This window comes from Pongo pygmaeus, chromosome 1 (genome assembly GCF_028885625.2).
Source record: "Pongo pygmaeus isolate AG05252 chromosome 1, NHGRI_mPonPyg2-v2.0_pri, whole genome shotgun sequence".
Classification (NCBI taxonomy): domain Eukaryota; kingdom Metazoa; phylum Chordata; class Mammalia; order Primates; family Hominidae; genus Pongo; species Pongo pygmaeus.
The window spans coordinates 178,377,715-178,390,065 of record NC_072373.2 but is presented as its reverse complement, the minus strand read 5'-3'; the positions used below and the strand labels follow the sequence as shown (position 1 = coordinate 178,390,065).

The following is a 12,351-nucleotide window of genomic DNA, read 5'->3' as shown; positions in this document are numbered from 1 at the left end:
ACCTAGAACAACACTGTAAAGTAGAACTTACTGCAATGAGCTGTTCAATAAGGTAGTCACTAGCCACATGTGGCTACAGAACAATTGAAATGCGGACAATCCAGCTGAGCTCAATTTTTACTTTTATTTAACTTTAATAAATTTAAAGAGTCATAACACTAGAGATTTAGTCTAACCCTCTTATTTTACTGAAGCCTAGAAAAGAAGTTATCCAACACTCCAAGGTAGACCACAACCAAAATTTAAGTCTCCTGACTCCTAATTAGCATTCTTTTCTAATACCCCAGTACTTCCCAAGCTGTTCTGCTGCAATATCCCTAGAGTAAGTCCAGAGGTGTAATGTGAAAATAGTCCACTGTGGCTAGGCACGGTGGCTCAAGCCTTTGGGAGGCCGAGGTGGGTGGATCACAAGGTCAGGAGTTTGAGACCAGCCTGGTCAACACAGTGAAACCCCGTCTCTACTCTACAAAAATTAGCCAGGCGTGGTGGCAGGTGCCTGTAATCCCAACTACTTGGGAGGCTGAGGCAAGAGAATCGCTTGAACCCAGGAGGGGAAGGTTGCAGTGAGCCGAGATTGTGTCACTGCACTTCAGCCTAGGCAACAGAGCAAGACTGTCTCAACAACAACAACAACAACAACAACAAAATAGTCTACTGCATGTACAAAATTTCCTTGAGAATTCATATTAAAATTTACATTGGAATTTTTTATGATAGTAATAATCACCACCATCACTTATTAAGCAATTGCATTTTTTTGTTTTTTGGTAGAGATAGGACCCTGCTATGTTGCCCATGCTGGTTTTGAACTCCTGGCCTCAATCAGTCCGCCCGCCTTGGCCTCCCAAAGTGCTAGGATTATAGGCATGAGCCACTGCACCCAGCCTAAGTGTTTATTTTATGTAATAATTATATTATAATAACAGTATTAATGACTAACACATGAAATTTATTATGTGCCAGGTACTTAAACACTTTTATATGTATTAACTTATTTAATCCTCACAATAACTTTATGAGGTAGAAACTCTAATTATCCCTTCATAAATAAGGAAGCTGAACTGAAACAGCTTACCCAAGGTTATGTTGCCAGTAAGTGGCAGAGCTGGGACTAGAATCTAGGTGGTTGGGTTCCAGGGTCTGTAGTTAACAACTATTCACCACACTTTACTGCCTCTCTAGCAAACATTAAATGAACAAACGAATGCAGCTTCACCAAAGCAGAATGGAAACACCAACTTCAGATCTGGAAAACTTGGGCCTTTTGTTTCCCCCTCAAAAAGATGTTTAAAAGGTACAGTGTTTACCTTGTTACTAAAAACATCCATTCCCCAGCACCACTAACACTGCCACCCGTGCCAACATGGAACATCTGAAGGCAGTCCAGTTTCCTAAAGTGTCACCTGTATAGCCACTTAATTTATGCCAGTTATCTGCAAAGTAAAGTCTCCCACATCAGCAGCTCTTACCCTATAACATTAATTTTTAAAAAAAGAAAAGCAACCATTTCTAAACACAGCATTCAATCAGAATTTTCAATCCCTTCATCCAAAAATTGTTTTAATGAATGTAAGCTAAAGACATCTGAAAAGTATTATCCATCCCCTCCTAGCTGATGAAACCTAAATAACAAAAGGTCAAGCATCAGAGCTGGCAGCCAAGCCTCTCAAACAGGGAACACTGTACCTGAGACATAGAACACAGTGGCTAAATATTGATTGTCTCAGTCAAACAGACCTGCATTAGAATTCTTGTTCAGCCACTTACCATTTTCATAAATGCAAAATATGGCTAACAAAAACATATATCCCATAGGCTGTTGTGAATGTGAGTAGAACACTGTGTGGGAGGTAAACACACTTCATATGTGTTAGTGCCAAATTTTTATTCCAGAGACTTGACAAAGTTATCCATTTTTGTTTCGGCCAGAAGAGCACAAGAACCACTCCCAATGATAGCTTTCTAGTTTCTCCTTTAAACTTTAGAGGAGTTTCTGCACTGAGAGACTGGAATGGTATGCTGGTTAAGGGCACTGGCTCTGGGATTTGTATTCCAGCTAGTCCACTGGACTCCTGTGCCTCATTTGAGGTTTTTTCATCTGTGAAGTGGGGATAATGATAAAAACATTATCCATCTCATAGGGTTATTATGAGGCTTAGTCAATACATGAAAAATGCACACAACAGCACTTGGAGGATAGTAAATATACAGTAAATATTGGTCACTACTTCTCCCCATGGGTGATGTATTCCAAATTTTTAGTCCATGGAGAACAATGTAATTATTTTGGAACTCTATAGAATGTTAGAGCTGGAAGAGATCTTAGGAAGTACTTCTAGTCCAACTCTCTCATTGATTAATTGGTTGTCACGTAGGACCAGAACTAAATGGCCTGACCAGGATTAAAATCCAGGCCTTCTAATTTCTTTTTTTTTTTTTTTTGAGACAGAGTATCACTCTGTTGCCCAGGCTGGAGTGCAGTGGCACTATCTCGGCTCACTGCAACCTCCGCCTCCCAGGTTCAAGCAATTCTCCTGCCTCAGCCTCCCGAGTAGCTAGGATTACAAGCATGTGCCACCACGCCTGGCTAATTTTTGTATTTTTTTTTAGTAGAGATGGGGTTTCGCCATGTTGGCCAGGCTGGTCTCGAACTCCTGACCTCAGGTGATCGACCTGCCTCAGCCTCCCAAAGTGCTGGGATAACAGGCGTGAGCCACCGTGCCCAGACTGGGCCTCCTAATTTCTATTTAGTGCTAAGTCCACATCACTGTGCTGCTTCTTCTTAATGAAAACAGTAGAGATCATTCAGTCTTTCCTCTCTGCAAACCACCAGGCCACCGTCCGGAAAGAGCTAGAGCTAAACATCTGGGAAGAAATCCATCTCATTAAGACTTTCAGCAACCATTGCCTCAGGTAGCACTTTTTTGGGAGGTAGGGTAAGTGGGGTATAATCTACTTCCCAAGAATCCATACCCAAGAGATACATAAAACAAAAATTTGAAACAGTATTAATTTCTTTTAGGGATTATTATTATTATTTCCATGGGAGGAAACAATACTGGTTAATATTTATTAAATATTTTCTAAGTGTCTGACACAATATTTAGTGCCTTTTGTTTTTTGATTGAATCCTCCCAACCCAGCCCCACTGCCTTAAGCTGCCCTTCTATGTGCTCCTGCAGCTACCTGGTGTTTCCCTGCTCAAAGCACGTATCATGCTGCTGTGTAACTGTCTGCTTACCTGTCTTGGTATCTTACCAGATTGCAAGCTGAAAAAGGACAGGAATCACAATTATCTTGTTTATCATTCATTTCCTCTTTCAACAAATATTCCTGAGCATGAACAAGACAGAAATAGTCCTAGTTCACTGTGGCAGACATGCCCTTCTTACAATGTGACCTCAACATACCTCCCATTGGGGGTGAGGGTGGGGGTCCTAATATTCCATTCCCTTGAATCTGCCCCTACAGGGTACTGTGGAAGTGATGCTATGTGCCTTGTAAGGCTAGGTGACAAAAATGCCATGCATTTCCACCTTGTTCTCTTATGGCACTCACTCTTGGAATCCAGCCTCCCATAAAGCTACTGTGAGGAAACCCACAGGAGCCCATGCAGAAAGATCACATAGAGAGGTAACCAGCTTAGCCAAGGCCCCAGTCATCACAGAACAGGGACAAGCCTTTCCCAGTGTGCCTTGTTTGAATTCCTTACTCACACAATTGTGAGCATAATAAAATGATTTCTTCACGCCCACTAAATTTTGGAGTGATTTATTACACAACAATGGTAACTAGAACAACTACACAAAGCTTAATATCCAACAAGGAATAAAGATACAAAATATCTGATTCCAAGGCATTACCTACACCTAACACAGTAACTTGAACAGAGTAAATTATTTGTTGAGTGTCTGAGGTAGTTATGATGCCCATTTTGCAGATGAGGAACTGAGGCTTTGAGAGTTAAGAAACTTGCCCAAGGCTACTCAGCTAGTGAGTGGCAGAACAAATTAAAACTCAGATCTAGGCCTGGCGCAGTGGCTCACGCCTATAATCCCAACACTTTGGGAGGCCAAGGAGGGAGGACCACCTGAGGTCAGGAGTTTGAGATCAGCCTGGCCAACATGGTGAAACTCCATCTCTACTAAAAATACAAAAAAATACAAAAAAAAATTAGCTGGGCATAGTGGCACATGCCTGTAGTCCCAGCTACTCAGGAGGCTGAGGCAGGAGAATCATTTGAACCCGGGAGGCAGAGGTTGCAGTGAGCCGAGATCACACCACTCCACTCCAGCCTGGCAGAGTGAGACTCTGTCTCAAAAACAAAAGCAAACAAACAGAAAAAACAACAAAGACAAAACTCAGATCTAAACCCACGTACCTAACACTCTACTCTTCTGTTACTCTCAGTACTTACAATTTTACTTAAAATATACAGTAGCTGGCTAGGCGCAGTGGCTCATACCTGTAATCCCAGCACTTTGGGAGGCCGAGGCGGGCAGATCATGAGGTCAGGAGTTCAAGACCAGCCTGGCCAACATAGTGAAACCCTGTCTCTACTAAAAATACAAAAAATTAGCCAGGCATGGTAGCGGGCACCTGTAATCCCAGCTACTCGGGAGGCTAAGGCAGGAGAATCACTTGAACCCAGGAGGCAGAGGTTGCAGTGAGCCGAGATCATGCCACTGGACTTCAGCCCGGGCAACAGTGTGAGACTCCGTCTAAAAAACAAAACAAAACAACAAAAAAAACAGTAGTCTGTTTTAAAATGGGATTGTCAGTATTTAAAACATTCTGGCCTAACAGGATTTGTCATCCAGTTTCACCACTGAGATGGAAACCCACATATCACCTTCTCCAAAAAGCTTCTCCTGACCTTCATAATTCAAGTGATGCCAGCTCCCCCAACCTCCCCAGCCTTTCTACTTCCTATTTCATCACAGTCTTGTTTTCCCAGCACTTGTTCCTAGTTGAAACTGTCTTATTAATTTGTTCATAAGTCTACTCTGTCTCTCTGACATGAATATAAGCTCCACGAGAGTAGGAACCTTGTCTGTCCTGTTTACAGCTATATCCCTAGTGCCTAAGACAGTGCCTGAAATATAGGAGGTGATCAAAAATTATTTACGGAATGAAGGAATGATTGCATGCAGGCAAAATGAATGCCCACCCAATCTTATTACTCACCAACAGATGTGAAAACAGACAGAATAAGAGAAAACAAAAACAGAAGGATTGCAGCAGAATCATTCCATACAGTAAGGTCAGTGAAAAAAAAAAAATGGAAGAGGGGTTGGGATCCATGCTACAACTCATCTATTTAGAAAAGCATAAACTCCCGGTTTACAGACTGTCAATCCAACTTTCAGCTAAGTAAGGGCTGATGAGGAGAGAGGTGTTAAAACTTAGAATGGAGATGTAGGTAATGGATGGAGTAGGGGGCCACACTTCCTAACCTCCATTCATAACCACTGATCGCTCACTTACAAAAAAACTTCGCTGAACCACAGCAAGGGGAATTGTTGGGGACCCTTAAACAGCAGACCTTCTACGCTTCACTTGGCCCTTCTTATGCACTAGATACAGCTTACCTGGGATGCAGGTACTGTCTCCCAAAGGCAAGCAAGTGGCAGTAACCTAGCTCTTGGCGGAAGAGGTAAGGAGAGAAATCTTCAGACCCAGAACAGGGTTCTCTGCATATGCAGGTCCCCAACGGCTCTATTTCTCCCAGGTGGGAAGGTGACCGTTCCTCAGGACTTCCCAAGTGCTAGGCACTATGCCGGGCTCTTAAACATGCTTTCCTTAATTTACGGGCCATTCCTTCCCCCCAACCCAATAATTTAGAGAGGCCTCAAGTACAACTTCTCCATTCCCCAGACCCGCTACTCTCTACCCCAAGAAATCTTCAAACTCCAGGAGCGGTTGGGGAAGATAAAAAGAAATCTGGAGTGGCCTAAGAGATAGAACGGGAGGGGAACGGTGCTAGGGCAAGAAGAGGTTATACTGGGCTGGGGCCCAGGATCAGTAAAGAGAAGATAAGAACGCGGTCTGACCCTTTCCAAGCCCATCATGTCCATCAGAAGAGATGACCAGGAGCAGGAAACTGAAGCCCAGCAAACAGGTGGCCCCGAGACGAGGCCGCGTCTTCATGGCAGTAGGTGCGCGGGGCCACGGGGCTGAGCGGACGCAGGGCCGGAGTCCCAGCAGACGGTCCACACCGTTCGCCGAGTGCGGCCCAGCACAACCCCTCTCCTTCCCAGATTTTTTTTTTTTTTTTTTCAAACTCTGAAGGAAGTGATGTTAGACGGATGTGGGTGGTACCTCCGGGGTCCGGTTTGGGATGGAGTGAGTTTAAAGGTGCAGATCACGTAGAAGGGTACGAGAGCTGTTCTCGAGCGCGAGTGGCTTTCCGTGGATTCTGGGTGTCCAGGTCCCGGGACGGAGCGGGAAAATGTAGGCCAAGATAGTAGGGGCGGGGGAGAGGTTCGGGAGAACCGTTGCTGCTCGCGTCCGCCACCCAGTCCAGCCCCTCCCCCCAAGAACCGCTGCACTTCCTAGTCAAAAGCAAATTATTGATTCGTGAGATCAGTCGCTCCCAACAGTGGGCGGATTGCCCACTGGCCTCGGATTCTCCTTACCCCTCCACAAATAAAGACTGGACAACTGGATTTCATTGTTAGGTTCCTGCGAGGGTCTCTGAGGAGACCTGGCAAGCCTGTTCTGCGGTGCGTGTGCTCGTGCCGTGCAGACATGCACTTTCCCGCTGGAGAAGCTCTGTACCTTATTTTTCCTTGCAACCGCAAATCTTCTACTCAGGGATGATGCAACCAACTGATGCAAGCTCCGAGAAAACCAAACTTGGGACCTCTTATTGCAAAACTGACTTAGGTGGACTTAGGACACCAGGATAGAAGTCACTGCAGGCTAAAGTGTAAAGCTTCTTCTGGTTATTTTTCTTGTAGCTTGAGGATTTCTTCCCAAATTTTCCCCTTCGCTGTATAACAAACAGGTGAAAATGTTCGGTCTTTTTCTTCCTGGTACTAGTTGAGTCCTAAAGTCCGTACTTAATGCATAGCGAAAAAGCGACCTAACAAAAGTACACACCCAAACAAAAACATACCGACCACCCTTTTATTAGGTTCCCTAAAATTGTAGGCAGGGACACAATAGAACGCTCGGGAGACTGCAAGCCCCAGGATGCCGCGCGGCCACCTGCACCTGCCGCTACTAGCACTAGCGGGATGCGCAAAGCAGGCGGGGCGTTGGAGTTTAGATGTGCGCTCCCGGGATAGGCTGCCCCGGAGAGGGAGAGGCGGGGTCGGCTGTATCACGTGGATCTGCTCCCGCCGCCGCCACCGCCGTGGTCGTCTTTCTCTGTCTCGGCTGAGGCAGCCATCTTGCTCTTGCCGCGTGCTGGTGTTGGAGGACCCTCCGTGCTTCAGGTGAGACCCCCCCGGCGGTCCCGCCACTTCACCGCCATAGGCCGCTGCGCACGGTCTCCCCCCGCCCTCTCCTTCCGACACCCGCCAACCGCTCAGGCTGCCACTTCCGCCGTGGTGCGGCGAGCGGGGGCGGAGGCGGCTGGCTTGGCCTGTCGGTTACCGGCGGCGCATCTGGGGGTCGGCACCTGTGGGAAGGTCCCCAGCACCACCGCCTCCTGTGGGAGCGAGCGGGCTCGCGCTGTTGCCGCCCAGACCCTGTCCCAGGAGGCGGGTGGACGCCCCTCCTCTGTCCCATTACTCCTTGTTCACAACAGCAGTGTTGTGTGCTTTGAGCTTTATACAGGCTCTCTGTTGTCATCTCATTTGATGCTCCCAGTCTACAGATAGGGAAGCTGAGGTTACCACTTCCCGCCCTTGAGTCCAGGGAACCGAACTCAGTTGCAGCGCTCTTCACCTTGTAATGGCAATGTTTGTTTACAAGTCGGCGTCCCTTGCCCATCTTTATAACCCCCCTCCCACTGCCTGCTGACCGACAGGCTCAGTGTTGCACAGCTAGTGAATGGCGGTTTCAACTTCCGTTCCCACATTCTTGCAGTTTACCATAGTTGTCCCCTCAGGAGTGGTAACAATAGTTACCAGTAACTGTGTATCTTCTGTGAACCATTCCCTGTGGTTGATAATGTTTTAACCCTCAAAACAACCCTGTGAAGTACGTGGTGTTATACCTTTCCAAATGCAGGAGGAATACAAGTTCAGAGAAGAAAAATACCTTTCCCAAGTGGTAGAACCTTGGTCTTTCTGATTCCAAAGCCTGCGCTTGTCTTAGAGAAACCCTGCATAATAAAAAGTCAGGACTCAAGGTTGCAATTATTTTTATCTCTGTAAACATGAGGTATGTGAAAGTGCCTACCACAATGCTTCTAACTTAGGCACTTAATAAATATAGATCAACCTGTTTACACCCTTTCTTGAGTCCTTGAGAACAGTGCTAAAAGATCCTGGGATCCCCAAGGAAGAACTCATTAATCATGTGGCTTTAGGAAGTTACTTCTCCCTTTTGGGCCTAGGAAGGGACTTCTCCCTTCTGGGCCCTTATTTCCTAATCTATTAAGATGGGAGGGAGGGAACTGTTTTGTTTGTAATTTATACTTTGCTGCTGCTAGCAGGTGTTGAGATGACATCACAGATAGGAATGATGGGTGCAATAAAGTAGAGGTTGATTGAGAATAGAGAATTAAACCAGGTGATCTTGGAGGTGTACTCCAGATTCTGAGCTTGACATCTCATAGACTGAGTCCAGTCCTCTTTCCTACTTGAATTCCACACACCACAACTTGCCACGAAACAAAAGACTACTCTTGTTCCTCCCCTACTGCCTTGAGCTCTCAGTCTCCCTAAAATCATTTTTCTCTGAGATACTCTTTAGGAACAAAATTTCTCAATTCTGTTGTCCCGACCACCTGGAATGGAATCTGTTCTTTCATCTATACCTTGATTTGAAGAGTTAATTTTGTTCTTGCTTTTATTTCAAACAAGTCAAGGCTTTGTTTTGGCATCCCAACCTCTGTCTCTTCTCTTGGGAATTGTTACTTCAAAATGCAGAGGAATCCCAAAGGGTTTACCAAGTATCTAGGTCTAATGTTTTTCCTTAGCCCCTTTTTTTTGCAATAAATTCCTTAGGCTCTTTGTTAGTTCACTATACTCTCATGGCCACATTCCTTTGAGAAATGTGAATGTTGGTTCCTTTTCTGTGGATATTTGAGCATAGGAATTGGGATTTAAGTCATCAAATTTAAGTCTATGGCAGAGCTAAGATTGGCACACACTGAAGACTTCTTGTTTTGGACTCTAAATACACTTCCTCCTATAAAAGTGTTTTTAGCTGCTTCAGCATTGTGATACAGTGCTGAGCAGAGTGAAGAATCATAAATTCTAAATATTATTTGGGATCTGGACATTAGCCTTAAAGAAGAGAGATATATATATATAGGTTATTGCCTAAGGACAGTGTCAAAGTACAAAATGGTTAGTAATTATATAGTCTTTGATGCTTTTTTTAATCTCTCAAATGAAGCAAACAGTATTTTTTTCATGTGAATGATGACTATACAGGGTTTAGAGAATTGGCCAAAGAAGATTTGATAACAACCTAGTCCCTTATTCCCTCCCCCACATCTCAGTAATGATTTGTTGATCCACAGAACAAGTAAAACAAGACTTTTAATTTGGCTTTTTTTTTTTTTTTTTTGAGACGGAGTTTCGCTCTTGTTGCTCAGGCTGGAGTGCAATGGCACGATCTCGGCTCACCGCAACCTCCGCCTCCCGGGTTCAGGCGATTCTCCTGCCTCAGCCTCCTGAGTAGCTGGGATTACAGGCATGTGCCACCACGCCCGGCTAATTTTGTATTTTTAGTAAAGACAGGTTTCTCCATGTTAGTCAGGCTGGCCTCGGAACTCCCGACCTCAGGTGATCCACCCGCCTCGGCCTCCCAAAGTGCTGGGATTACAGGCGTGAGCCGCTGTGCCGGGCCTGAATTTGGCTTTTCTTTGTTTATATAATGTGGAATGTGATGACCTATTATAAACTTAAGAATGTTTTTTTCTTAGTGGGAATATCACTGACCAGACTAGATTCATGACTATAATTTTAGAATCTTCAAAATCAAGATTAGCTTTAAAAAGCTTGTTTTAGGAGTCTCCTCTCCCCCCCAACATTTATTACTGTAGCAAAGATATGTTTTTGTTAAATTGTGCAATGAAGCATTTTACCCTGTATGCAAGAATGTCTTGACAAGTATAACATACTATATCAGTGCAGGGTATTGAATGAACCCTGGAGAGTGCTGCAGAAGCACCAAATGTCTGAAAACCTGGTTCTCTTTCCCCATTATTAACATGCCATCTGACCTTGAATAGAGGACGTGACTACTTGATATCTTGACAGCTAGACAGCCTTTTGTTGAATTTCTTCTTTGTTCAGCTTTTTTTTCTTTTGTCATCTTTATGGTTTATAAGAAATACAGAATGTGATTTGGGAGGAAAAAAATCTACTTGAAGATTTTGCTAATAACATTTGGTAACAGCTCTCTGCTGTGAAAATCTTTGGGGGAAAAAAACTGGCTTGCCTACAGAGATTTCATAATTGGTTAGGCTTAACTGAATGCCAAAGGATTGAATCATGTTTTAAGGAGGGATCTTTGAATAGGTGACTTTGAATCCCATTCTATTTTCTGTTTGTATATTTGATTCCCTCATGGTAATTTAATTTTGATTTTTAAAAATATCTGGTTTATGAAGCTAGAACAAGTTATTAATGTTTATTAAGAATATAGACAGTATTCATATGGTCATGGTGTTGATGCATACTACAAGCTCAGTGAACCAGAAGGTACTGTTGCATAAACAGTTTGTTAATTTCAGCAAAAGAGTGACTTTAACAAATTTATTTTTCCCCCCTAGATTTACCAACAGCATGAATCAAGAAAAGTTAGCCAAACTTCAGGCTCAGGTCCGGATAGGGGGCAAGGTGAGTGTGGCATAAGAAAAATTGATAGGAGAATGTATGATTACCAGATAGTGTTATTATTTCGGATTTGTGGTCATTGAAAATCTAAAATCTTTTCAATAGTCAAGATCAAACCACATTCCAATTTGAAAATAACTTGTCTAGATCTAAAATAGGTAACTAGAACACTTTTCTCTCTGATGATGCAATGGAAATAGCCACATTTGTTTGAATCCTAACTCTTACCATCTGCTAGTTATATGATGTGAACAAGTTATCCAACCTTGTTAAGCTTCCACTTTCTTATCTGCAAAATAGAAATAATCCTACATAAGGTGTTTAAAGATTAGGGTAATATTTATAAAACACCTAATGTGGTGTCTAGCACAGAGTAGATGCTTAATAAATGATAGCTATTATTATGGTTAGACTCACTTGCAGGACATACCAGATGTTAGGGTTACTTCATCTTGACTGGATGTTACCTACTTGTACAGAGGTTTAGCTGGAGATGCTTAAGTTGATTATATATTTTGTTCATTGCCAGGTTTTCCTCACAAATTCTTACATGTTCTTCCATGTTTGTGAATATGAATATGAGCGTTCTTATTCCCTGTACTTTTTAAAGCCTAAGGAAGAGCTAGTTGTGAGCAACCGAAGTCTTTGATTCTCTTCAGCTGTGGCATCAGGCTCAAGGAGAATATTCTACCCATATCTCTGCCCAATACAATCTTTGCAAAAGCGAAAGAAAGAATAGTACTTACCTCAGACCTGAAGTGGTAGGTAGGACACTGCTTTTTGTAGTGGGTCCCACTATGTCTTTTACACTGATGATAACCACAGTTCCTGGGGATGAACACAAGGGAAGGGAAGGGAAGAAGAGCCGGGACTTTCTCCTTCTCCCACAGTGATCCAGTTATATGAGTCCGGAGTTAGATTAACACACTCCTGTAACCACAGTAGTCACATCGTAGCATCAAGTGTGATGTGATGTGCCGATGCAGAAACTAGGGATATTCAAGACCCATAGACTATACCTAGAAGAGCTTGATGTACCACATCGCCATTGTGTATTTTAAAACTGTGGTTGGTACATTCAATTTAGCTATTGTATATTGAGCACCTACTGTGTGCCAGGCACATAGAAGATAAACAAGCTCACAGCTCTGCTTGGGAGAGAGATGCTCACAATTATAAGGCAGAATAGTGAGTGTTATAATGAAGTACAAGGTGCCCTTGCCTAGTGGAGACAAGGAAGTTATCACTGAGCTCTTGTTTAAAGGATAAACAAGAATTTATCACTAGGCGGAAAGGTAATGGCTGATGGAAAGGTAATGGGTGGTGACTCAACGCCTGTAATCCCAGCACTTTGGGAGGCTGAGGTGGGTGGATCACTTGAGGTCAG

General features: G+C 43.8%; 2 protein-coding genes across 6 annotated transcripts in view; one reads left to right on the top strand and one right to left on the bottom strand.

Moving 5' to 3' along the window:
• The window catches only part of TXNDC12 (thioredoxin domain containing 12), a 41,781-nt gene extending 34,529 nt beyond the window's left edge, over nt 1-7,252 (bottom strand). Inside the window, exon 1 of the mRNA XM_054488003.2 lies at nt 6,054-7,252. Within this exon, the coding sequence (XP_054343978.1) occupies nt 6,054-6,150 (97 nt within the window). The 5' untranslated portion in view covers nt 6,151-7,252. The remainder of the gene's footprint in view (nt 1-6,053) is intronic.
• BTF3L4 (basic transcription factor 3 like 4) overlaps nt 7,198-12,351 on the top strand; it is a 32,127-nt gene continuing 26,973 nt past the window's right edge. For 2 of the 5 annotated variants that reach the window (XM_054487985.2, XM_054487976.2), the window contains exons 1-2: nt 7,198-7,442; nt 10,901-10,967. In XM_054487985.2, the coding sequence (XP_054343960.2) occupies nt 7,198-7,442; nt 10,901-10,967 (312 nt within the window). Of the gene's footprint in view, nt 7,443-9,698; nt 9,817-10,900; nt 10,968-12,351 lie in introns of those variants that run through there. The other 3 variants (XM_063656071.1, XM_063656067.1, XM_054487993.2) reach the window with 2 other exon arrangements.